Source organism: Miniopterus natalensis, chromosome 4 (genome assembly GCF_054644295.1).
Source record: "Miniopterus natalensis isolate mMinNat1 chromosome 4, mMinNat1.hap1, whole genome shotgun sequence".
Lineage (NCBI taxonomy): Eukaryota > Metazoa > Chordata > Mammalia > Chiroptera > Miniopteridae > Miniopterus > Miniopterus natalensis.
The window spans coordinates 69866046-69892560 of record NC_142084.1 but is presented as its reverse complement, the minus strand read 5'-3'; the positions used below and the strand labels follow the sequence as shown (position 1 = coordinate 69892560).

Here is a 26515-nt window from a genome sequence, read left to right as displayed (position 1 = left end):
CCTTGGGCCTCCCTGTTTAGGCGTCCTTGAGTGCCCCTTTCTAAAGGGGCACTCAGAAAACTTTGGGGAGGTACTCTTTGTGACCATGACCCAGAGCGAACTGAGGCCTGGCCCAGGTACCCTCTGCAAGCCTGCTAGGCAGCCTAGACATTGGAAATGTCTTTGTGAGCCGAATCAGGGGACCAGGGCCAACATGGGACCTAGCAACAAGGGGGTTAACGCCTCCACCGATAGAGTCTTAAAAACACTTGGAGGGCACCACCACCAACCAAGCCCCTCAAAGGACCACAGCCATGTCCCAGATGCCCTCATAATGTGGTCCTTACTGGCCCAGGACAGTGGCTCCCTTCCAGAAAGGAAGTTTTAGATCCTAGAAAAGACCTAATCCCTGCTGTGGACCATGACCAAATCCAAGGCACCCACTACTTGACCCCTTGTTTGGCCCATATGACCCCTGCCACTAGGGGGAAGCTTACAAAGGTTTGCAAGTGTCCAAGAATAGGCCCCACTGTACCTGCAGTTGGGCTTAGGGTGCCCTCCCTGGACCTCCCTGACCCCTCTTCAGAAGGGAAAATTTTTAGGACCCACATCCAGAGACAGTGCCCTGTTCGGGATTGCAGCCAGGTGATATGTGTTCCCATGCCTCCCTGGCCCCAATTCCAGCTCCAAGAAGGGAACCTAGAAAATTTCTCAGGAGGCACTCTGGACAACCAGGCACCAGGTGGGAACACAACCAAGCCCAGAGAACTGTGACCCAGCCACCTGCAATGGCCCAAGTCAGTCCCAGCGGGCAGAGGGGACTTCCATGTGCCTGTCAGCCCTCCCATGCAATTCCCAAATGCCTAGCTCCACTATACTGCAGTAACAATCTCAGGGAAGCCCCTTCGGAGGAGGCATGTGTCACAGCCAGGATGACATTGCTACCACTCCTGGAACTCTGCCGTGGGCTAGGCAGCCGGATCACATCCCACACCCACAGCTGCCCAGCTTGGGGGGCGGGGGGCACAATATAAAAGCAGTCACTTAATGATGCCCACAACCAGCACCACCTGAACGAACCTGCACCCTCAGACATCACCCCCTCTGGGTCTCACTCACTGTATCTTGGCCCACAGTAGCTGGGGGTGGCCTGGTGGGCCTTGAGCAATGTTCATGCAACTACCTTGATGGGTAGGGCTGATCTCCTCCTCCAGAGCAGGATTTAGACACTTTTCAAGAGGTGCCCCCAAAGACCTAGCAGCACGTGGGACTGGGCAGAGCTGGAGGGCCATCCACTGGTTTCCCAGGCTATCCCAGCTTAGTCTCCCCCTTCCAATAGGGCTTAAAAATATTCTCTGGAACCATCTAGCCACAGCCATCAGGTAAACCAAGATGGGCGCTTAGAAAGAAGTATATCCAGGAGCTATGGAGGAAGCAGACCAATGTAATGGGCTTTCTTCTCAGGGTACCATGCTGGAAGTACCACCAGCTCTCGGTGCTCCACAAGGCCCTCTGCTCCTCCTGCCTGATAAAGCATGCAGGCTGGGATACAAGGCCAAGAAAGGTTATGTCATATATTGGATTTGTGTGTACCGTGGAGGCTGCAAACACCCAGTTCCTAAGCATGCGACCTATGTCAAGCCTGTCCATCATGGTGTTAACCAGCTAAAGTTTGCGTGAACCTTTCACTCTGTTGTCAAGGAGAGAGCTGGGTGCCACTGTGTGGCTCTGAGAGTCCTGATTTCTTACTGGGTTAGTAGAGTTCCACGTACAAATTCTTTGAGGTTATCCTCATTGATCCATTCCATATAGCGATCAGATGGAAGCCTGAAACCCAAAGGATCACCAAAGTAGTTTACAAGCACAGGGAGATGTGAGGGCTGGCATCTGCCGGCTGCAAGACCCGTGACCTTGGAAACAGCCACAAATTCCATCACGCTATTGGTGGTTCTCACCGTGTAACTTGGAGAAGGCGCAATACTGTCCAGCTCCACTGTCTCTCCTAATATAAATAATGTTTGTAAAATTCTTACCTAATAAACAATTTAGGACAGTCAAAAGAAAATATTTTTGAGAAGTACACATGGGACTGCAGCTGGACCTAGGACACCCTCCACAGTGGTCACTAAACCACCTGGCCACTGACTTCCTCTAGAGGGGGAGCTGAAAAAATTTTCCCTATGTGACACATAGGGCCCTCATGTGACCATGGCCAGTCTGAGAACAGTCGTCCTGCTCCCTCACTTGATGACTAGGTCCTGTTGCCCCCTCCAGAGTGAAACATAAAAATATGGGAGTGGGAAGTGCATCCGGCAACTGCAGTTCAGTCCTGGCCTTCACAAAAGGTCATAGAAACTTTTCAGAAGGGTCCCCTAATAACTGGAATCCAAGAAAGACAGCACCTGAGCCCATGGCGCCCTCCATGGATCTACCTATCCAGACCAGGCCAGTGCTTCTCCTTTGGATGGGGACATGGATACATTTTCAGGAGGTACTACCAGGTGGGTCCAATACCAAGACCCATGCAGAACCATATCCTGGCCTTGGTGTCCACCCTGAGTCTCTCTGGCTAGCCTGTGCCAGCCCCATCAACAAAGGAAAGACAGGTTTACAGGAATGTATCCAGCCCACCAGGCCCCATGCAGAACAGAGGAAGGACCCAGGGCAACCTCCATCAGTCCCTTTGGCCAGCCCAGGACAGTGCCCACCTTTGGAAGAGGACTTGGATAAGTCTTCAGATGGCACAGGTACATTTGGGCCCAAGATACCATCCCTGGGATGCACAGCCCAGCCCATCCTGATCCCTGCCACCAGAGGAATACCTCTAAGCAATTTTGGTGGGCTCAACGCAAGATAGTGGGCAGCCCTGGCACAAATGCTAAGAACAACTCAGACTGGCTCCACTGCCTCCCCTTTCTGGAGGGAAACTTTAAAAAGTTTTCAGGAGCTGCACCCAACAACTAGACCCCATGCAGGATGGCAACTACAGGGAGTGCCCTCCTTGGATCTCGCCGGTTCACCTCTTTAGGGGAAGGCTTAGAAAAATTTTCAAGGCACAGCTGGCACCCAGGTCCTATCAGTGACTTCATCCAGGGCCAGGGTACATCCCCAGAGGTTCCTAGGCAATCTAGGCTCATGCCTATCCCCCCACCCCAAAGGGGACTTGGAAATGTATTCTGGAGGCACATCCGCCTAAGAGTGCATGCAGCCACATGCTGGTCTCCCCTTGAGCTGCAGGTGGAACCCCCTTGGCCCTGGCTCTGCCCCATCTCCTCATTGGGTCAGCCCTCTCCTTCCCAACTGAGCTGCGACCATCGCAATTAAACCCCACCCCCTTGACCAGGGCTAAGGCACACTATTCAGTGGCCTCAATGCACCTTCAAGGGGCCTGGGCACAGAAGTCATTTCCTTTAGACTCTAAACCTCCTATTTCATCCAAAGGTCTCCTTCCAAAACTGACCCCAGAGCACACCAGAACGAGGGTATGCCAGGCTCTCTGCCTCTCTCTCCTGAGAGGCCCACAACTCCAATCACTTGTCCCAGGCCCCACACTGGGACCTACATCAGAATCCACTTCTTCCCCCAGGGCCTCCCAGATTTCTGGTCTCAGGGCCAGGTCTGGGAGGCCCCAGGGTGTGTCTGGTTCACTAGGCCTGTCCTTGGTCACTTGTTTTTTGGTGTGTTTTTTTAATCCTTACCCGAGGACATTTTTTCCATTGCTTTTCAGAGAGAGTGGAAGGCGGGGGGGGGGGGGGGGGGGGACATCCATGTGAGAGAGACACATCGATTGGTTGCCTCCTGCACATGCCCCTACCGGGTCAGGGATCGAGCCTGCAACCAAGGTACGTGCCTTTGGCTGGAATCGAATCCAGGGCCCTTCAGTCCGTGGGCTGGTGCCCTAACCACTGAGTCAAACTGGTTAGGGCACCCTTGGTCACTTCTCGAGACAGCTGCACAATGGCCTAAGTGAAAGGAAAAGAGAAGCAGGGGTGGTGGACCGAATACTGGATGAGGCGAGTTGTGGACAGTACAGAGTCTGGTGTGAGGATTCAGCCAGCCAAGTGACCTCTCAGCAAGGCCTCAGGTAAAGGCTCAGCTACTTTGCAGGCCTTTCGGGGTCCATAAATTCTTTCACCCTCAAAAAAAAAAAAGAGACACACATTGACCCAAGGCTTGGTAATGGCATTTTAATGGCTTTCACTGGTGCAACAGCAGCAAGAAGGGGAAGTTTGCCTCTCCCCTGTAGGAGTGGGCTCAGAGTGGAAAGGGGGAAGCCTCCCCCCAACAGGTCTAGTCATCATTTTCCCATTGGACTGTGGCCAGGAAGGTGCGGATTTCCATCGGCTGCAGTGTGATCCTGGCAGGGTCCAGCCAGAAGGGAGAGGGCTTGAGTATGGGGCCTGGGGAGGTACAGGGGAAGATTGAAGGATTCCGACTTACTCTGCCTCACTCCCCCACCCCCCCCCCGTGCTCCTTCCCCTGGACACAGTTATACACCCTCAAATCTGTCCTCAGGCAAAGCTGGGCGTGGCTCGGTGATTGAGCATGGACCTATGATCCAGGAGGTCAGTGTTCGATTCCTGGTCAGGGCACATGCCTGGGTTGTGGGCTCGATCCCCAGTGTGGGGGGTGCGGGAGGCAGCCAATCAATGATGACTCTCATCATTAATGTTTCTCTCTCTCTTTCTCCCTTCCTCTCTCTGAAATCAATAAAGACATATTAGAAAAAAGAAATCTGTCCCCAGGGCCACACTACCAGACTCTTCAATTCTTCCCAGGGCCTGGATACCACCCCCAGATCCCCAAATCCCTCCCAATGCCTGGCCACTGCCCTCACACCCTCACACCCTCAAGCCCCACCTCAAGGATGGTCAAGTCAACCCCAAGGTTGATGAACAATGCCCCTCCTCCCAAACTACACACTGACATTGACTCAAATTGTGTTTTGGGAACTGCACCCCAACCTCAGACACTGAAGATCCACCACTAGTTTCCTGTACCTACTTAAGACCCTTAAACCCCTAACCTAGATCTGAACACCACCACAGACCCTCGAGCTGGACCTGGGTCCTGGCCAACATTCCCACACCTCCCACACAGCCCCCAGCTCCCGGCGTCAGGAGCAAGACCTCACCCCTCTTCGGTGTCCATTGGAGCCTGGAGGCACTGGCCCGAAGCTGGTTGGCAGCCAGCGTGGTTTCCTTAAGGTCAGTGATGGTGAAGGCAGAGAACATGTCCTGCGGGCAGTGGATGGGCCAGGATGAGACGGAGGGGGGGAGGGGCCGAGAAGGAGGGCAGGGGCGGGGGGGGGGGGGCTCAAAGCGGGGTTTCCCCTCGCCCGTCTCTTGCTTCTCTCTGGTTTTCTTCCCACCTCTGCCCTACTCACCCTCAAGTCCAAGGTAACAGGAGAGCTCAAGTTGCCACTCATGTCCTCCCCTACGGCGAACTGGTGCTCCAAGCGCAGCAGCAGCATTTCGGGGCCCCAGCGGGCCAGCGTGAGCAGGTGCACATTGCGCGGCAGCTCCCGGCGCAGGCCTGAGAACTGCGGGAGGAGGCGGAGCCCAGGCGCGGATGAGCCGAGGCCAGAGGGCGGAGATCCGACATGAGGGGCGGGGCTTAGCCGCGGTCACGGGGGCGGGGCTTATCCTGGGAGCGACGGGGCTCAGCCAGGCACCGAGAGGGCGGAGCTAACGAGGGGACCGCGGCGGTTCTAGGTGGGGGCAGGTCTGAAAGGATCTGGCCTGAGACTCGAGAGTGGGGATGGCGCACGGAGAGGGGGGCTGCCGAGGCCCGGGAAGGACCGAGCCTGTGGGAGGTTAGAAGGTGCGGCAGAGGCGAGGCAGCGGAAAGGGGCGGGGCCCGAGGCGTGAACCCGGCCCCCGCGACTGGAAGGTAGCCGGCTGCGGCCTCAGCAAGAGTTGAGGGCCCGCGAGGTGGGTCCCGGCTCAGCCGAGAGACCCGCCCCCACCTCAAGCTCCGTCCGGCTCCTCTCTTTCTGCTGGCCTGCCACCCTCACCTGCTTGCGTGGGGCGACGTCCAAGAAGTAGGGGGTGCCGCCGCCCCTGGCCAGCACAACCTGCGGGGCCAGGAGCTCCTTTTCCGCCTGCAACCGGTGCCCGACGGCCGCGGTCTGGGCCTTGTCCAGCAGCACGAGGTGCCGCCCTCGTACCCACAACCCCGACTCCGGCTCCAGCAGCGGCTCTCCAACTCCACGAGCGTCATCTTTCAGCAGCCTTCGGTGCACCTGCAGGGAGAGTGGCCAGGAGAGGGTGAGGGCCCCTCTGGCCAATTTCGGGGCCAGAAATTGTGGGAACTTCAAGAGAAATTGAACATTGGGGTAATCAGATAAGAATGAAGGTCTGGTATGGGGGACCCCAGCAGATGTGTGGATCCTACCGACCAGAGGATTAGAACAGAGGAAAGTAAAGACCTAATGGAGGCCTGGATAGAGCATGTCAGAAACTGGAGGGGACACCTGAGTAAGGATTGCATAAAAAGCATGGAGTAAAGGTCTCAACTTAGTGGAACCCCAAATAGAGGGGTGCCACTAGCAGAAAGTGAAAGAGAAAGTGGCTTTAAGGTCCAGCAGAGAGCCTGGGCGGGAACTGGTGGGAGAACCCTACCTTAGATGGGGCCTGGGCTACTCACCATGAGCTCTATGGAGCCATCTCTCAGGCTGCTGCCCCCCTGGGAGCGGTCAGTCAGCACTGTCAGCTGCACATTCCCATCCTGGGGGGCAAGGGGTGAGAGTGAGGAAGCACACTGCCAGCCAGCCCTGGCCCCCAGGCAGGCAACACAGGGCATGGCGGACACTGCCAAAGACAGTTGGGAGATGCTAAGAATGAGGGGTGACACCACTGTGTAGAAGAGTATCCAGAAAAGGTAGGGAGCAGGATAGGGGCGGGGGTACCGTAATGTAAATGCGACTGTTGACTGGGTAGTAGTTTCCTGCCACTGGCTCAGTCTGGTTCAGCTTCCAGGTGGGACGATAATTCCGCCTGGGGAGAGAAGTGGTAGGGTTTGGTCAGACCCGGGCTCTGGCTCCCCTTCCCTGGCTCCCTATCCCCTGCTCACACACTCCTCACTCCCCCTTCATACTCTCCCACCCACACTCATAGGATCAACAGATGCACCCACCACCCATGGGCCCCAACACACCACAGTCCACCCCTGGGTACCCCCAGTCACCCCCACCTCCTCTTCAGGATCTCCCGGCCATTGCTGTCGGTGAAGAAGTATCCTTCTGTCTCCAGCCCAGTGTCAAAACGACTGATGACTTCCTTCCCCCAGCCATCACTATACCCGATGGAATAACAAAATTGTGAGCCTCACCTACCACCACTCTGTCCCAGCCCCTACCCTTAGTCCCAGCCTGTGCCACTCACCCCACAGGTATTGGTCCCACCGTCCACTCCAGCTCCAGGTGCCTCTGTCCGGGATACAGGCGAACCACCTGGGAACACCAGGCTGAGAAGTTCTGGTGCACCTCCTGCACCAAGTCCGTCTGCAGGCACATTGGGCAGGTGTGAGCCTGCACCTGAATGGAGGTGAACCCTACAAATGTCCGCCCCTGCTGTGAACCTCACAAAGGCCTACATCAGGGCCAAACCCACTAATAGCATGAGAACACCACCTATCTGCCTCACCTGGCTAGGTGTGATGCCCACACTTCTCACCACAGTCACTGCCACATAATTCTTGCTTCCTGCCCACCTCTACGCCATCTCTCCTCCTTAGAATAGGATGCTAGCTGGACATGTGGCTACCTAAAGTAGAGACTGTATTGTCCAGTCTTTCCTGAAGCTATCAGTAGCTGTGTGACTATGGTCTGCCCAAAGGAAAGTGATCAAAGTGGTGTAAACAACATTTACTGCCCCTCCCACTAGCTCAAATGCAAATGTAATGGCTGGAGTTTGAGCAGCCATCTTGGATCATGAGGTAGAAGCTGAATGCTGAGGAAGGCAGAGCAATGAAATAGAAGGGGCCTGGGTGACTGTGGAACCACCCCACCTACCCTGGATGGCCCAGTCAGACTATCTGTTGCATGGAAAGAACCTGTCTTATTTTAGGCAGTTAATTTGGATAACTCTGTTACAATAGTAAAACTATATCCTAACCCGGGTATGAAGACATTCACTGCAAGTGGAGTCATGTCAAAGATGAGTCTTACCCTTACCTGTCCCATTCCTGTCCTAAGAGAAAATGTCAACAAGAAGCCCCAGGAAACCCCACAAGCACGAGCATACTCAGATACCCACCCTAAGTGAGAATCACCCAAACCCTACCCAAGTGTGAACTCTCCAATATCCACCCCAATTATAATCCCATCCTTGGTGAACTCTTCAAGTAGTTCCACCTATTTCTCCCCATTCATGGACCAAGTGGGAACACTCCACACCCAGCTTCAAAAGCTAAGTGTTATACTGACACCCACAGCAGCTGTGAACAGCTTTGTATGCCACAGCATAAAAGCTGATAAAGATCAGCCCTGTGGAAGGATTCTCAAATCTTCCCCTCAGGTCTTATCCCTGTGACCTGATGGAGATGTACATTTTCCCCCCACCCCACCCTGCACATTTCATACCACCCTCCCAGGCTCCACCCTCCCCCCCATGCCCACTCATCATTCCTGGCCCCGGACCTTCACCAGGCGGGTTTGAGCCCAGTGGCTCATGAGCAGTGGCTGCTGTCCGTTGGGTCTGAAGATGTAGGCACCTGAGGCCTGGGTGCTTAGGGTGTTGCCTGTACTGGCGTTGTACCTGGGGGCAAGGCAGGTGAGCGTCATGTAAGGGATCCCAGCTCTGCTTCCAACCCCTCCCTGGCCTGGTGGTCCTCCCTCACCAGTAGAAGGCTTGGCGAACAGGCAGCTGGAGGTTCTGCTCCAGGTTCTTTATCTCCACCAAAAGCCCCGTGTAAGGGTCAAACCTAGCCAAAATGTACTGGGTAGAAAAGTGTGGACAGAAGTTAATGACCATCCCTTCAGCCAAGGGCAGCTTCCTCCTTCCTGAGACTCAGGAGAAAACCCTGGAATCACCCTTCCCTCCTCTCTCTCTTCCTCACTCCTCATCCCTGACCCTATTGGCAAATCCTAACAGCTCCACCTTCTACCTTATCCTTAGTCTGACCTCTTCTCACTACCTCCAAGGCCTTCCTGGACTGAGTGGGGCTAACCCCTTCCTGGTCTTCCCCCCCTTCTGTTTCCCCTCATAGCCACCAGAGGTCGCTGCAACCCCCTAAATCCAATCTTTAGCTGTTCTGGGAGACTCAGGGCTACTAGGTCCACAAGATTTCTGAAGACCCATGGAAATTTATACATTTTAATTTCTGTTAGGGTTTTTGCATCTGCTGCTCTCTTCCTGCCTGAATTCCTCTTCCCACAAATGTCCTCCAAATGGCCACATGGCTCTCTCAGGTCTCTGACACACCTTTACTTAATTTGCAAACCCCTATCACCATCAGCTTTGACATATCTGTCAAGTGCCACCCATGATCACACTAGGCCCTCAAGATGGCCCCAGCAGCGGACATTGAAACGCAAAGGCAGTCACTCACTCAAGGGCACACAATGGGGAGCTCATGACACTAGACCATGAACCCAAGACCTGCTGACCCAGAGTCATTGAAGCTCACTATGACACCTCAAACTTGTCACCAGGGCAGGGAAGGGGACCTGAATGGGATCTCACCTTATTTTGGATGGTCAAGACACGGGATGAGGGCTTGAAACGGGAAAAGTGCTTCTGGAGTCTGGGCCGGGTGTTGTGAGCCTTTGGGCTCCGGCCAGGCACCTGGGTTACTGAGTAGATGCTGAAGCCAAGGGCAGGCACTGAGGCTGAGAAAAGCAGCTCCTGACTGTCTGAGCTAGGCATTGTCACCACCTCAGGAAAGGGAGAAGGGAAACTGAGTCAAGAGGCTGTATGTACACATACAAAGGTGTTTATACATGGAGGGGAAGGAGTCCCAGGATGGGGAGAAGAAATTTAGGCGTTGGGCAGAGGAAATGAGGGGGAGTGTGTGACAGGAATTCTGAGTTAAAGATTGCAGAAATGATTTAGTAGACAGAAAACAACCCACCTGGAGGGTAGAGAGTCTGTGGGAGGGGGGAGAAGTGAGGGAGTAAGTGGGGAAAGAGATCTTTGAGGCAAGGGAATGAGGGAAAGACAAGAGTCTTGGGGGAGGGAGAGATTTGTGGGAAGAGGCCTTCCAGGATGAGGGGGATATCCATAAATAGAAAAATATTTCATGGAGAGATATTAAAATGAGGGAGATACTCACAGGAGAGGAATGTTCCCAGGAGGTATGATATTAAGGAGCAGAGCAGGGAGATTCAGAGAAGGAAGAGAAAGTACTGGGTGGGAGGTATTCATGGACAGGGCAGGTATCCATGAAGGCAAGGTATCCAAGAAGGCAGGTATCCAAGAAAGGGAGGTGTCCATGGGGGGAAGGGAGAAATATCCATGAGGGGAGGTAGTCATTGGAGGAGGGTGTTCATGGGAGGAATATTCATCAAATGGGCTCACATCGCTGGGCACAACTGTACCACTGGGATCCTTCACAAGGAAAACGTGTTTGTTGACTGGAAGCCGCACCATCCAATTTACTTTCCGCCCCAAGGGGTTATAAATGGTCACCTGGAACTGGGATGGGAGGATTATAGTGGGCACGAGTCACAGCAGACCTTCTCCAAACCCACCCACAATGCACCGCAACAACCCGGGTGATCCAAGCCCCCAAGTGGTCTCCGTCCAGTCTCAGCTTCACTGAGCCCCACGTGATCTGGCCCAGGGGGAGCCCTCAAAACGGTTTGGCTACCAGTCCCACCTCATCTTCTGGCCACTGGCATTCGCAGCTCTCATCCCACTCACAAGACCTACTTCCCAGCCCCGCACCCCACCCCACCCCAGTCCCAAGCGTGGCTCACCCTCTTTTCAGTCTGGCTGAGCGGACACAGGCTGATGTTGAGATTGCGGCAGAAAGCGAACTCCTCCTTGGAGCCACTGAGCCTCGCCAGCGCATTGCTCATGAGGACCTGGGGAGGAGCGGAAAGGCATGGGTCCACTCTGCAAGCCCACCGCATGGCCTCCTCGTCCCACTCGGGCACCACAAGCCCTTCCAGGCCCTGCCCCATTTCTGTCCCCGCGCCCCCCCTTCCCACTAGCCCTTCTAAGCCTCGCTGCACTCAAGTCTCTGCCCCTTGCATCTCAAGGCCCGCCCCATTCTGTTCCCCGCACCGCATCCCAGGCCCCCCCACTAGTTCTTACAGGCTCATCCCCGCCGCCGCCTCGTCCTGCCCCATTCCTTTCTATGCACCTCATGCCACAAGCCCCAACCCACAAGCCCTTCCAGACTCCATCCCACTGCCTTTGATCATCCCTGTCTCCGCCCTTATGCTCCAGACCCCACCCCATGCACCTCACAGGGTCCCCAGCCTGCTGCCAGCTGGCGAGCGTAGTCATTTGCCACGTGTTGCTTGGAGGTCCCACTGACTGCATCGTGGTGCTGGAGCACAGCCATTGCCTCATCTGCAGGCAGATGGTGGTGCGCGAGTGGTGAGCTGGGTTGGGTCTGTGCACAACTCTGAGCCCTGACCTCAAGGAGATGTGAAAGGTCACGTGCAGGGGCGCCAGGGTTCTTAGGGGCTTTCAGAAGGGACTCAGGGATGTAGCCATGGTCTGGTGTCCAGCTTGAGCCCCGCCCTCACCCCCTCACTGACCAGACACCTACTGAGGGGTGCACTGTCTCCAGAGCCATAGGGTCCCACGTTGGCCGCTGGACCTGCGAGCGCCTCCAGCTGGTTGCATACCTAGGGGGTAGGGAGTATGTTGAGGCATGGGTCCTATCGGGACCCCTGGGTCTCCCCCTTGAGTCCAGCGCCCACCCACCTGCAGAAAGTTATAGCTGAGGCGCTCATAGCGTTTGAGGGCTGGCCGGCTGGAAAAGAAGCCAGTCCAAAACATGTGGGGACCATCAGCATAGGGGAAGAAGTCATCCTGCTTCACTGACCTGCAGAGGCATTGAGGACAGGATCACTACCCACAGGGCGTGCCAATCCCCCCAAGTTCCCCAGGCCCCCCAAATACCAGGTGACGTTGGCCTTGTTCAGCTCCCAGAGGTAACAGGCCGGAGTGGAGTAGAGAACATTGACACGGCTCCCGTTGGCCTGCTGCTGGGGGAAGGTGTTACATGTGTGAGCCCTCAGGAGCCTGCAACTTCCTGAGGGGGTGGGCCCACAGGTGGGCAACACATACATTTATGCATCCAATGGATTCAGATTCTCTTAATACACATTTTGAATGAAACCAACAACCAAGTGTGAAAATGCATTTTGGCCAAACCTAAATATTACCAGCCTGGAAAGAATTTCAGTGATGCAAGAATAAGTCTGAAATTTTACTAAACTTTTTAAATAATTTCAATTTTATTATTAAAAACTTTCATGAAAAAACTAAGTATGACATATAGGACAGGAATACTCATTTCTCAGCACTGTCAGGTTATTGCCAAATGACACAATTTTTATAATGAATGGAGGCTCAGTTTCAACTGAGGGAGGTGGAGGAACAAGGTGACCTCTTCCATGAGGAAAGGATGTTTGTACAAGTAGGTGCTCATTTGAGTGAATGAAGGGAAGTGCATAGAACCACATGCCTTTATGTGAGTATATACATCTACACTTCTATGCACACAGTCATACACACTGTTACATACACAGAACCATATACACACTGTATTCACTCAGCAATCACTCGATTCTTGAACATGCTCAGGATTGCTGACACGGTCTACAGCCAGAGGCCAGCCCCGCTCTCATAGAATTTACAGCCAAGTGAAGGAGAGACTGAACAGATAGGCAGCTGGTTACAATCAGCCTGGATATGAAATGTATTTGTGAAGGCTGCTGTGAGCAGAGAGGAAGAGCAAAAGCTCCACCTAAGGTTTATGAAAGCTTCCTGGAGGAGAAGACATTGTACCTGGTATCTTAAAGGAGAAGCAGAATGTTTTCAGCCTCAAATAATAATAATAAGGCCTGGCCGGTGTGGCTCAGGGCTTGAGCATCGACCTAGGACCCAGGAGATCCGGGTTCGATTCCCGGTCAGGGCACATGGCCGGGTTGCCGGCTCAATTACCAGCAGCGGGTGTGCAGGAGGCAGCCGATCAATGACTCTCTCATCATTGATGTTTTTCTCTCTCTCTCCCTTTCTCTTCCTGTCTCTAAGAACATTAAAAAATATATATATTAAAATAATAATAATAAACAAAAACCATAGTACTTATTATTTACTTAGCACTGTTCTAACTGATCTGTGTAAATGAATTCATTAAACTCTCATCCACAGCCCTATCTGATGAGTACCACCATTATGGCCATTTTCTAGATAAGAATATGGGAAGGCACTGAATGCTAAACATTTCTCAAGGTCACAGAGCCAGTAAGTGGCAGAGTCAGGATTTGAGCTGAGAGATTCCCATCTCCAATAGAATGGAGTGGGCAAAAGAGCTGTCAGTGGAGGGAGAAAAACCAAGATAGTATGCCCAGCCAGGGTGGCTCAGTGGTTGAGCATCGCCCCATGAACTGAGAGGTCACTGATTCGATTCCAAGTCAGGGCACATGCCCGGGTTTCAGGCTCAATCCCCAGTAGGGGGCATGCAGGGCCCAGCTGATAGATGATGTTTCTCTCTCATCAATGTTTCTATCTCGCTCTTCCTTTCTCTCTCCGAAATCAGTGAAAAAAAAACATATTAAAAAAAAGGAGATTAAAGGTGGTGACAGACTGAGTGGAAGCTACACTGACACTCTGCTAGGACCAAACTGGAATTACAACTAAAACATAGAAAAACCATCCTGAATAATCAACTACTAAAAAAAGAGCTGGAGAGCACCCTCATAACCAAGGAGGAAAAGTGGAGAACACATAGAGACTGGTAGAAAGTCCAGAGGCATTAGAGAACTGGCTGGGCTCCCACAGGCAGCAGCTGAACGTCCGGAAGGATATCCCAGCTGTAGGGGGTTCCCACTAAGGACTCTGGGGCCTAAACCTCAGGCTGGACTTCCCAGCCCAGAGCACCAGAACTGAGAAAGGTGCCCACATAACATCTGGCTGTGAAAAGCAGCCAGGTTTCTGTCTGCCAGGAAGAGATGGCTGGAAATGCAGGCACCCTCTTAAAAAGCCAACACAAAAAGTTTTGTGTGCAGACACTCACATTGGGCTCCAGCAGAAAGAGAGAAGAGAGGACTGGAGCTATGTGAGGAGAATATAGGGTTGTGGGTTCTGGAGAGAGAGCTCAGAGGACACCCCTTTGGATTCCTATGCCGAGTCATTCCCCCATACTGCAGAAGCAGACATTTACCACCCAAGCAGCTTTTGCCTGAAGGGGAAGCAATTGTCCCGCCCTGTTGGAAAGCCTCTTGCTCTACCCATGGAATTTCTACAGCCTGAGGCTCATTAAGAGAATCAGATTAATCAGCTGGCAGGTAGAGGCAGACTTCAGAATGCTTTGAGTATTTGCCTGATCTGCTTCTGGACCCAGGCCTTGTAAAAGCAGACTTTGGTGTGCATCTTGGTCCTGTCCTTTCCAATGGCACCCAGCCCCAACAGAGGGGACCTCAAGCCGTGGGTTGTTGATAGCTCCAAACAGGGTACTCAAGACCAATCACAAACAGCATCTGACATTGGCCTGCACCAGAGATCGTCCAAAAAAGATTGAGAGTCCTAGCAGGTCTACTTAATACATAAAAACAAACCCAAATAGGCAGCCAAAATGGGGAGACCAAAAAACAAGCCCCAAATGAAAGAACAAGAGAAGTCTCCAGAAAAAGAGCTAAATGAAATGGAGATAAGCAACCTATCAGATATAGAGCTCAGAATACTGATTGTAAGGATGCTCAACAGCATGAAAAAAGATATGGAAACTATGAAGGGAATTAAAAATGACATAGGAGAAATAAAGAATATATTGGAAGTAATAAACAGCAGATTAGAGGAAGCTGAGGATCAGATCAGTGAATTAGAAGACAGGGTAGAAAAAAAATCACTCAATCAGAGATCCAAAAAGAAAAAACAATTAAAAAATAGGGAAGTCCAAGGGAGCTGTGGGACAACATGAAACATAACAATATCCACATCATAGGAGTGCCAGAAGAGGTGGAAAGTAAGCAAGGGTTAGAGAAACTGTTTGTAGAAATAATGGCAGAAAACTTCCCTAACCTGGTCAAGGAAAAAGTCACACAAGTTCAGGAGGCACAGAGAGTCCCAAGCAAGAACCCAAAGAGGCCCACGCCCATGCAGATCATAATTAAAATGCCAAAAATTCAAGACAAAGAGAGAATCTTAAAGGCACCAAGAGAAAAGCAATCTGTTACCTACAAAGAAGCTCCCATAAGGCTGTCAGCTGACCTCTCATCAGAAATTCTACAGCCCAGAAGGGAATGGCATGAAGTATTCAAGGTAATGCAAAACAAGGATCTGAAACCAAGACTACTCTATCCAGCAAGGCTATCATTCAAAAGAGATGGTGAAATAAAGAGCTTCCCAGACAAAAGAAGGCTAAAGGAGTTTATCACCACCAAACCAGCATTGCAGAAAATGTTAAAGGGACTGCAGTAATAGGAAGAAATAGAGAGAGAAACATAGGCATAAAGAATTAAAATGGCAATAAATAAGGACCTATCAATAATAACCTTAAGGACTTTAAGGGAGAGATCAACAGCAATACAGTCATAGTTGTAGACTTTAACACCCCACTGACTTCACTGGGTAGATCTTCCAGACAAAAAGTCAACACAGAAACAGTGACTAAATGGTACACTAGATCAGATGGATTTAATTGATATTTACAGAACATTTCACCCCAAAGCTGCAGAATGTACATTCCTCTCAAGTACGCATCAGTCATTCTCAAAGATAGAACACATGTTAGGACACAAAACCAGTCTCTACAAGTTCAAGAAGACTGAAATCATATCAAGCATCTCAGATCACAAGGGCATGAAATTAGAAATCAACTAGAGTAAAAACACTCAAAAACATTCAAACACAGGGAGGCTAAATAACATGTTATTAAACAATGAATGGGTTACCAATAAGATCAAGAAAGAAATCAAAAACTTCCTGGAAACAAAAGAAAATTTGTTTTGGGAAACAATCCAAAATCTATGGGACACAGTGAAAGCAGTCCTAAGAGGGAAGTTCATAGTGCTGGAGGCCTACCTCAAAAAGCAAGAAAAATTTTTAGTAAACTATCTAACCCTCCAACTTAAAGACTTGAAAAGCTACCCTGTGAAGCTGCCCAGACCAGGGATTTTGTTTGCTGGGATCTTTTTTTCCTACTGCTTCGATTTCATCAGTTGTTATTGGCCTATTCAGGTTTTCTGATTCTTCCTGATTCAGTTTTGCATGATTTCACTCATATGTGGAATCTAATAAACAAAATAGACTGAGAAACAAAATAGATCCAGAGACATAGAAGCATGGAATAGACTGATGAATTTCAGTGGGAAGGCAGAGGTGGGGGAGTGGGTGGGGAGAGATTAATCAAAGAACTTTTATGCATATATGCATAACCCATGGACACAGACAATATTGTGGGTACAGGCCTGGGAGAGGGGCAGATGTGGGGTGGAGGGGAACCAATGGGGAAAAAGGGGGGGGATATCTGTAATACTTTCAACAATAAAGATGAATAAATTTAAAAAAAACAAAAAAATTCCTGGACGTCCTGACAGCCCAGGAACATGGCATTTGCAGGAGGGAGTAATCAGGTTGTTCAAGCCTCCTTAGGGGCATAGGGAATAGTGAGAAATATCTTCTGGAAGCCCTTGGTGATGTTGCTGAGGCCTGTTTTGGTGCAACAGCAGTGCAGGGAGCAAGTGGAAAGTGAGGACATGGAGATGGTGCTGGAAGACAACTCTGAGGACGAAAGTGATGGGAAGGGTTGTCTTAGATGAAAGAGGGGAGGCAGGTTCTGTGCTGATGGAAGAGTGCCTGCCTGCCCACACAGCCACAGGCCATAGGCCACTTACAAGGAACACACCAACACATCCATGGTAGGCAGAATAATGGCCACCAAAAATGTCCATGTCCTAATATCCAGAGCCTGTGGCATGGCAAACAGGAATTAAGTTTGCAGATGGAATTAAAGTTGCTAATCAGATTACCTTAAAACAGAGATTATCCTGGATTATGTGGGTGACCCCAATGTAATCACAAGGGTCTTTAAAAGTGGAATAAGGAAGAGGAAGAGGTGAGAGTGAGAGAAAGAGATGTGACAGTGAAAGCAGGATTGGGCTTTACGATGGAGGAAGGGGGCCCAGCCAGCATGGCTCAGTGGTTGAGCATCAACCTATGAACCAGGAAGTCACTGTTCAATTCCAGGTCAGGGCACATGCCCAGGTTGCAGGTTTGATCCCCAGTGCGGGGCGTGCAGGAGGCATCCGATCAATGACTCTCTCATCATTGATGTTTCTATCTCTCTCAAATCAATAAAGATATTTTAAAAATAAATTAAAAGATGGAGGAAGGGGGCCATGGGCCAAGGAAGGTGGGTGCCCTCTAGAAGATGAACAAGGCAAGGAAACTTTCCCCTAGGGCTTCCAGAAGGAACGCAGCCCTGCCGACATGTTGATTTTAGCCCTGTGAGACCCATGTTGGACTTCTGACCTACAGAACTATAAGGTAATATATTTCCATTTGGAGCCGTTACGTTTCTGGTGATTAGATAGTTATAGGAATAAGAAAAAACTAAGAAATCACCCATAGCTACTCATCTGACCAAAGGCCCAGGGATATAAGCACTTATACGCACATATAAGCACATATACTCACCTGGGCATTGACCAGCTGGATTAGCTTGTCAAGGTTCTTGAACCACATGTTGGCATTCTCATATTGGAAGTCCGAGCCCATGGTCATCACAGTGTGGTTGGTGCGGTAGAACTTGCCCTGCAGATGAAATGGGGGTGTCTTCAGGTCAGAGTGTCCTGGCCACCCCTATGTACAGCTGTGTCTTGGTATATATGTGGTCAATTGTGAATGCACAGTAGCATGGGGGGAGGGGTATGCAGAAGTGTGTCACATGGGAACATAGGGTCATTAATAAAAATAGCCACAAGTTTTTGAGTAATTCTCTTGGGCCTGCCACACAGATGAAAGTATGCTGTTCCATGACCATGGTGAGTGTGTGTGGTGGTGAAGGGGTCCGCAGGCTTCTAATCAGGAATATGCAAATCCAGAAGGAGGGCATGGTGAGGGTGAACAGATTACCTTCTTCTGAGGGTATAAAGAGGTGTTAGGGAATCAATTCCTGGGCTGTGAGAAGGGCCTAATGCATTATGTACACCAGTTTTCCTGGTTCTGGACACTGAGGTTACCTGGGCTGTGGCTAACTGGAGGAAGTAATCAACCAGTCCTTTGGCGTTGTACTCAGGGCTGCGGGGGTCATCCACAATGGGTTTGTCAGCACACAGGACGTCCCAGCACAGGTTCGATGGTGGGTTGTACATGTTGGGGAGCACACCTGTGGCCACACCAGGCTCAGGGGGTAGTCTAGCACCCCAGACCTGCCCTGGAGTCAAAGTCTGCCATGCCCCACCCAAGTCGGACTTGAGAATTTGCAGGGGCCCAGTGCAAACTACAAATGCTGGGCCCTTGATGGTAAATTATTAAAAATTTCAAGATGATGACAGCAGAGTATAAACCATGCCTTTGGAGCCAGCCCTGCCCCCATCTATATACCCCCTTACTGGTGAAGAGGTCGGCGGCAGGGGGCTTCAGGCTGGCACTGGCCCGCCACACCTGCTCCATCTCAAGCTTCTTCTCCCGCTCCCACTTATCTTGATAATCCAGGCGTCCAAAGAAGAAGCCATCAAAGCCCATCTGGGAGTGTTGGAGGATAAGAACAGGAATGGGGGGCAGGATGACTAAGTGCCCGGCCTTCTCACCACCACCCACCAGACCCCTCAGCACGAAAGGTATGGGTCAGGGCACAGGAAAAAAAACAGGTCTAAAACCAGGGAGTCCTCTGGTGCATATGGAAACTTAGGGAAGGGTTAGAATGTACCCTGAGAGAGATGAGAATGGGTGAGTCCAATGCTAGAACCCACCTCCACCTTCCAGAAAGGGAGCCTGAATCAAAAAAAGATTCCCCCCTCTGCAGGCTGAGGATGGAAGGGGCTATGGCACTGGTCAAGAAGCCTCTTGCAAAACAGGGCAGTCCTCCCCCTGCCACCTGGCTTGGGAGGAGCCAGGATCCTAGCAAGTGGGGCAGGAGTGGCCAGTTGTAGGGGAGTGGTCAGCCTGGGCTGGGGCAGAGGGGACAAGGCCAGGGAGGAAAAGGAGTGGGACTCCAGAGGCAGGGTCTCAGAAGTTCAAAGGGACAGGTCCCCTGTGAGCTTGTGAGGATGGATGAGGTTTGAGTGGCCCTGGGGGGAGTCAACACGAGTGAAGGAGAGGGCCCAAGAGAGATGGTGAAAGCACCTGCGCAAACAGTGAGGCCTGCTCTCGAGAATGGCCAAAGGGGTCAATGTGCCAGGCCACACGGGGGCGCCCATTCTTGCCAAATGTGTCTTCCAGGAAGCGCAGCCCTAAGGTCATCTGGTCTATGATGGCTCCATAGTGGGTGGCCGCCTCGTCGTTCATCACCCAGCCACCATTGGCAAACTCCAGACGCCCTGTGCCAGGAGAAGCAAAATCCAGGTAGGTTGTCAGCGCCAGAGTGGGGCCGGGATTGACAATGCAGATAAGACCTGCCTGCATGCCCAGGCCTATAAGGAGAAGAGGGGTCTCTCCCAGGCCATTGTAGCCAGATATGAAACAGAGGGCCCTCTGCATGGCAGGCTTCCCAGAGGATCCATTGGAGATAGGGCCTTGAAGGATGCATAAGAGTTCTACAAGCAAAAGGAAATCGCAGGCAGGCAGAGTCACATGCACATTCAGTCTGCACATAGCATGACAAAATCTCAGAAGCTAGGATGGCAAAAACAGAAGCTAAGTTGGGCTTCCTCTTTTCACTTCCTTGGGGCAGCTCACCCTGGCGCACCAGGTTCCGCACGACATCCTGTGTTGCATTTGTCTGTTGATTCCACCAACGGGAGAAGAAGGCCATCTCCACATAGATGAAGCGACGGGTGGGCTCCGCCAGCAGGGAAGAGATGACAGAGTCTAGGATGTACTGAACACCCGCATGTTGGATGTTATTGTTGACTGTAGGCACAGGGGTCAAGCAATCAGGAACTAGCAAACCAAGGGGGATATTCCTAGACACAGAACCCCAAGCTGGGCATTGCCCCCACCCTAATATCCAGGACCCAGAAAGGATTTGAAGAGCTTAAAGGGATCATGGGAGTCCCAGGCATCAGTCCCCACCCTCTACTCACTGCCATAAAAGTACTGGTCCACTGTCTTGAGCCAGCCCACGTCATCATGTGTGTGGGCCACCAGGTGCACGTTGAGCATGTCTGGTTGCACTGTGGGGCATGTCTGCATAGGGACCCCAAATGCACACTCACACACCCTGTCACTTATACCAAGGTTAAGAGGCAGGCTGAGGTGGGAGTAGGGGTGGAGGGCACAAAGTAAGTCTTGATCTAGAGGTGACTCTCAGAGGTCCTGCCAGGCCCTCCCAGGGAGGACACAGACATAGTTGCGCTCACAGATACAACTCCCTAGTGGCACAATGTCTCAGGGCAGCTCTCATTCACACCCTGGGAAAATAATAGTAGCTAATGTTTATTAAGCATTTGTAAATACCAAGCAGCCACCTTGTGGGATGGGGAGAATATTATCTCCAGATTTCAGATGAGAGCACTGAGGTCAGAGAAGTGTAGCGACAGTCACGCAGCCAGGAAGTGGAGGAGCCAGGCTGGAACTCCAGGCCGGCTGACTCCAGAGTTCCAGTTTTCAACCAGCACTCCCTCCCCCCTCGCCCCCCCGCCCCCCCCCCCCCGCGCCCTACACACACACCTGCCCAATCACACAGTTCAATGCATGCAAAGTTCAGACAAGCCCACCCACAGAAGCATGGTGGCAGGTACAGGCAGCCTCAGACGCGCAGCGGCAGACCTCTCACTGACACAAAGCACGCACTCAGACCACTCCGTCATCTTAGCAGCCATTCACTAGGCACCCACACAACAGACCCACCCACACCTCCGGACTCGACTCAGGGCTTCCCTCGGGCTCTTGGACATTTCCGTTCCCGGCCCCCGCTCACCTCGTATCCTGCGGCCCGAGCGCTAGGCGCAGCCAAAAACAAAAGAATGAAGGAGAGAGGTGGGAGCTGTGGCCGCAGCGCGCGGGAGTTTGTCCAGGACCCTGGTACATCCCGGGCGCCGCCAGCGCGCACCCCCAAAGGCCGCGCCTCGGCTCCCATGGCTGCACCGCCGCAGCCGTCTGCCCTGCCTCCAGCGAGTTCCCGGCCAGGGTAAGGCCTAGCGAGGCCCCGCCCCCAGACCCCGGCCTGGCCAATGGGCCTCGTGGGGGCGGTGCTAGGGCGCAACTCGGCAAGTTATTGGACTGAGGCCATAGTTCCGCCTACTCCAGGGGGCAATAGCCCTGTCCCACCCTCCAGGCGGTGGTTCGGCCAGAGGAGCCTTTAGTGTTTCCCCACCTTCGTGTGGACTTGGAGTGCCCCTTTGTCTCCATGAACGAAGAGGTCTCAGGTTTTCCTACCGGTGCCAGGTTGCCTAGAAGGTAGGATGTGCATGGGGTCCTTTTTTTTTTTTTAAATATATCTTTATTGATTTCAGAGAGAGGAAGAGAGAGAGAGAGAGAGAGAGAGAGAGAGAAACATCAATGACGAGAGAGTCATTGATCGGCTGCCTCCTGCACGGCCCCACCGGGAATCCAGCCCACAACCCGGTATGTGCCTTGACAGGGAATCCAACCGCGATCTCCTGGATCATGGGTCGATGCTCAACCGCTGAGCCACACCCGGCCCCGCGAGACTAAAAATCTTATCTCTATAAGCAGAGGGCAGGGAAAGACAAAGAACAAGGCTGCTTATTCCTGTCTGATAATTAATGGAGCTTATTAAGGAAACTTAATAGGAGGCACGTCTTGGGTGGCTGCAAGAGGAAATGGATCCCTGTGCCGCTTGGCAAATGCCAAGGAATTATATAGGGGGAGGGGGGAACAGTCATGGGCTGTAGTACATGAATGCTACCAGGTATGGAAGTTACTTCACATGCTTGTACAGGTCAGGACAACAACCTGTTCATGGAACAGGTTGTTGCAGAGGCAAGGGAGGGATATTGATTTATGTCAGAATGAACATCAAGTGTGATCAGACAGTATCTAAGGGAGCTTTACAGTAAGCAATCTCCCCCTTCTGGCCCAGTTCCAGTTCTAGGGTCCAGCAGCAATCACATCATGGATCAGTCTCTCCTACACACTCTACCCCTCATGACCAGCTCTTGCTATCTCACATGACCCCCTCTTCCCCAAGGAGCCCTGAGTAGTCAGCAAGGGGTTCTAGTAGCAGGAAAGTAGCTCTTTTAGTTGCCAATTGACCTCATTAGAGACACAGTCTGCAGCAAGAGTACAGACACATACAAGAGACAAAAGCAGCAGTCCAAGTATTAATGACTTTTTCCATCATGCCCCCCGCCCCCCCCCTCCCGGGGACCCAAACCAGTGGGTTAGTAAGTCACCTAGGCTTGGGGCCAGGTCATTTAAGGCATTTAATGAGTTTACACATGGGCTAACAAAGAACTATTAGCAGATTCATCTGGTATAATAACACATCCAGTTTGGATAATGGCACTGCCCTCCCTCCCCAACACACACCCATATCCCTGTAACTGAATGCTACAGGAACAGCATGAAGTTTAAGGTCAGGAAGACAAATATTTAGTAGAGACTTGAATTGGGAGATCTATGAGAATTACACTTATTCCCTGATCTTTAGATGTTAATGTAGCTGTAGTATTTGGAACCTGGCCAGGCTTTAAATCGTATTTGTCGGTTAGGAAGAAGTGGTGCTCTCTGTATAAGAACTGGGAGAGTAGTATATCAGATCAAGACCCCTACCTTCTCCCCTCTTCCAGTGGTGCATGTACCAGCCCACGTATAGCCTTGTCTCCATGGGTCCCGACTACATTAGGATGACAGGGTCCTATGGGAGACTCAGCAGTTCCTCCCCCCAATGGAACATGAAGTAACTGACCCATCCCAGCATAACATCCCATTGCAGATTCCAGTATACGGTTGGCTCTCAGGGAAAACAGGGCCTGGTGTCCTCAATATCATGGTCCACTGGTCCATGGCATATATCAGGATTATTACTGTGTCCTTTGTTTCTCATACCTTTACCATATTAGGTGGCTCATCTGAGTTCCCAGCCTGGCATATGGGGCAATAGGCCTCACAGGTTGGTCATCTAAGTGTATTTACACTTGGGAAACACCTTCATATACCTGGTCAAAGTTGGTTTTCCAGTTAGTAATTTTATCTGTTAAGGACCCATTTTTCCATTCTAACAAATCCAGCTGCCTGTGGGTTATACAGGAGATGGAACCTGCATTCAATAACTGTATTGACCAGGTCACTATATGTTAAAAGTAGCCCTGCCTCTTTAGCTATGAGCCATCCTATTTGGGCACTACCAGGCCCGCTCTTCTGGTACACCCAATCTACAGTGTCAACTGATAGGTCAGTTGCTAAAGCATGTATTTTTGCCAAGGCATCAGCTTCCTGGTTACCTGGAGATATAGATTCCTTATGGGCAGGGACATGAAAGATACCAAGGTCTACCCTGGGCTCTTGTTAGCAAACCCAAATATCTTTCCATATCTCTTGTCCCCAGAAAGGTTTGTTCATAATCATCCACTCCTCCATTTCCATTGCCTAAGCCATAAAGTCAATTCCCTTAAAATGGCCAACAGTCAGTACACAGAATCAGTGGTCAAGGTTCATGTGTGATGCCAACCACACAGCTTTTAATTCTGCCCACTGACTATTGTGGTTTGTTCCTGTTTCCATCCAGTGTCAATGGACAACTGAATGGCAACTGCAGTCAAGGTAGATGAATTACCCTAGCTAGAGATATTAATATACCAAGTGCCAGCAAGAAGTTCCCCTATTTCTTCTTCTCAGGTTGCAGGGTCTGACCCAGGGATAGGAGCATTTGGAGGGTCTGTATATTTAATAGAACCTAATAATTGCTGCAGCTCTAGAGACAAAGGGCTATTAGACAAAGTACTCTGCTATAGGTAGGTATGCCATGCAGTCAGCATTGGAATCCAATCATGGCAGAAGCAAGTCAGTGGATCATGTTGTCTACCCACCCCTTGATGGGAAGGGAAGTTCTTACTGTAACTGGCTGCTCTTTTATAAGAGGCTCCACCGGCAGGAGTGCTGTAGTCACTGCCAATCATTACTGTTCTATCAAGGTGTATCTGATTTCTGCTCCCTTCCACAATTGGGACCAAAATCCAAGGGGCACTGGCTTCTTTTGCAGTTTTTGCACATGCCTTCTGGGGTTATTAAAATACCTGAATTAAATGGCAAGCTGGCCTTGGAGATTCTAAGGGCTTTAATCTGTTGGACCAGTATTTTGCTTTCTCAAAGGCAGCTTGTTGTTTGGCTCCTCAGTCTCATATATAAGCGATATAATGGGCAAAGGATATGTGCTAAATGGAGTATAAATGTTCACCAGTACCCCAAAATTCTCACAAAAGGCTGTACCTCGTTCACATTATTTGGTATTGGGTAGGCTTGTACCTCATCTATGACAGCCTCAGGAACAACACAGGTCTTACCCAACCATACAACTCCAAAGGACTTTACTGCAGCCCCCAGACCTGGAATTTTCTGCATACTCACTGCCCACCTTCTCCTTTGTAGATGGTCCAGTAAAGCCTGAAAAGTTTTCTGCAGCAGAGGCAAATCTTCACAGATTAGCATTATGTCATCAATATAATGACCCCATTTCACAGAGGTCAGGAAGGAAAACAGTAACAGGTCCTGAGCCACCATCCCATAACATATAGTGGGGCTATGTAAATAGCTTTGAAGGAGCACTTGGAAGGTATATACCCCAAGTGGGGAACACATTTTCCTAATAGTTTGTTACTGTGAAGGCATCAGCCTTGCAGCAGGGAAGGCTTCATTCAACCCATCCAGAAAATATACACACAGGAACATATTGATAACCCATACTAAGTGGCAGTTGAGTCAAGTCCAGCTTAAATGCCATATGGCGCATGAAGGAATGCAAAAGGAAAAACAAAAAATGGGACTTGCCAGGGAACTGGGAAGAACCAAGCAGTTATTTTGGGTTTCCCATAGTCCCCACTGTTTATTTAATTTATAATCACTGTTTACCTTTTTTTTTTTTCCTTCAAATTATAAGAGAAAGTTTATTTAGAAAGTTACAGAGGTGGTAGTAGTAGTGAGCCAGCTACGCTGCAAAGGCTCAGGATACAAGTTACGGAAGCAAAAGAAGGGCCCTTTAAGCTTAGTTGAGAGAAAGGCAGATGGACCATGCCTGAGGGGAAGAGGGGAAATGGAAAGGCATGGGTGCATCCAAGAGGAAAAGTGCCTATTGTGTACCCCTCTTAATTTCCCTGACTGAGGAGCAGATAATTGCCCAGTTACAAGGACATCAAGAGCATCAAGATAGCAAAAGTAGGGCACTAAGGGGTCAATCTGCAGAAGTAGAATTGGCTTCATCCACATATGCCACAATCTTTATAGATTTTTTTTTGCAGCTGACTTTTTATGAAGTCAGCTAGGGTATTTCAAATACAGGTTAGCTTTTCATGGAGAAGATTCCGTCTTCTCAAGTAATCAAAGACCTGGTAAGACAACATAAAACACACAAAATTATTTTGATAAAACAGAACCTGTGCATTCAAGGCAGAAAACTTGTTATAAACATCAGGAGCAAACCCACAGTCCAAGAAAAGTTTGTCCATTTAACAGAGAGAAAGAGAACCAAACTCTATTACTTTTGATATTTAAACCCACTTCGGCCAGGCATGGCTCAGTGGTTGAGCATCGACCTAGGATCCCAGGAGACCGCAGTTCAATTCCCAGTCAGGGCACATGCCTAGGTTGCAGGCTCAACCCCCAGTCGGAGGTGTGCATGAGGCAGCCGATCAGTGACTCTCATCATTGATGTTTCTTTATTGATTTCAGAGAGAGGAAAGGAGAGAGAGAGAGAGAAACATCAATGATGACAGAGTCATTGATCGAGCCCACAACCCGGGCATGTGCCCTGACCGGGAATCGAACCCCGATCTCCTGGATCCTAGGTCGATGCTCAACCACTGAGCCACGCCCGGCCGGGCTCATCATTGATGTTTCTCTGTCTCTGTCTCTGTCTCTGTCTCTCCCCCTTCCATTCTCTGAAATCAATAAAGATATATTAAAAAAAAAAGAGTAAATGGTTTGTACTTTTAAACCCACTTAATTAAATCTATACTAATTTTAGCTTGACCACACATTTAAAATTTTTTTCAAGCCTGGCTGGGCGTGGCTCAGCAGTTGAGCGTCGACCTAGGATCCAGGCGACCAGGGTTCGATTCCCGGTCAGGGCA

General features: G+C 50.8%; 1 protein-coding gene and 1 pseudogene across 2 annotated transcripts; one reads left to right on the top strand and one right to left on the bottom strand.

The window, feature by feature from the left end:
- Window positions 1–767: 767 nt before the first annotated feature.
- On the top strand, window positions 768–1985 carry LOC107541514 (large ribosomal subunit protein eL15 pseudogene; annotated as a pseudogene).
- A 1928-nt stretch (window positions 1986–3913) lies between these two features.
- MAN2B1 (mannosidase alpha class 2B member 1) lies at window positions 3914–21360 on the bottom strand. 2 transcript variants are annotated; one of them, XM_016218650.2, is made up of 24 exons: window positions 21187–21360; window positions 20351–20453; window positions 20004–20177; window positions 19452–19645; window positions 18719–18851; window positions 18347–18492; window positions 17802–17918; window positions 12060–12145; window positions 11862–11982; window positions 11704–11782; window positions 11392–11501; window positions 10901–11008; window positions 10500–10616; window positions 9666–9857; window positions 8821–8918; window positions 8621–8738; window positions 7365–7483; window positions 7174–7275; window positions 6890–6977; window positions 6628–6708; window positions 5996–6223; window positions 5366–5521; window positions 5114–5216; window positions 3914–4379 (listed from the first exon to the last, which is right to left on the bottom strand). In XM_016218650.2, exons 1-24 carry the CDS (start codon window positions 21343–21345, stop codon window positions 4270–4272), a joined length of 3042 nt encoding a protein of 1013 aa, XP_016074136.2. In that variant the 5' UTR covers window positions 21346–21360; the 3' UTR covers window positions 3914–4269. The 2 variants fall into 2 exon arrangements, with proteins under 2 accessions (XP_016074136.2, XP_016074137.2); XM_016218651.2 differs by having other exon boundaries at window positions 12060–12142.
- Window positions 21361–26515: the final 5155 nt, after the last annotated feature.

What these genes read in the sequence shown, in the direction of transcription:
- MAN2B1 (XM_016218650.2), bottom strand. Translation starts at nt 21,345, where the DNA reads ATGGGAGCCGAGGCGCGGCCTTTGGGGGTGCGCGCTGGCGGCGCCCGG. An exon ending in GCGGAACCTGGTGCGCCAGG is followed by an intron (nt 19,646 to 20,003) that starts GTGAGCTGCCCC and finishes CTCCTGGCACAG; the next exon opens with GGCGTCTGGAGTTTGCCAAT. An exon ending in GTTCGCCAAGCCTTCTACTG is followed by an intron (nt 8,739 to 8,820) that starts GTGAGGGAGGAC and finishes CCTTGCCCCCAG; the next exon opens with GTACAACGCCAGTACAGGCA.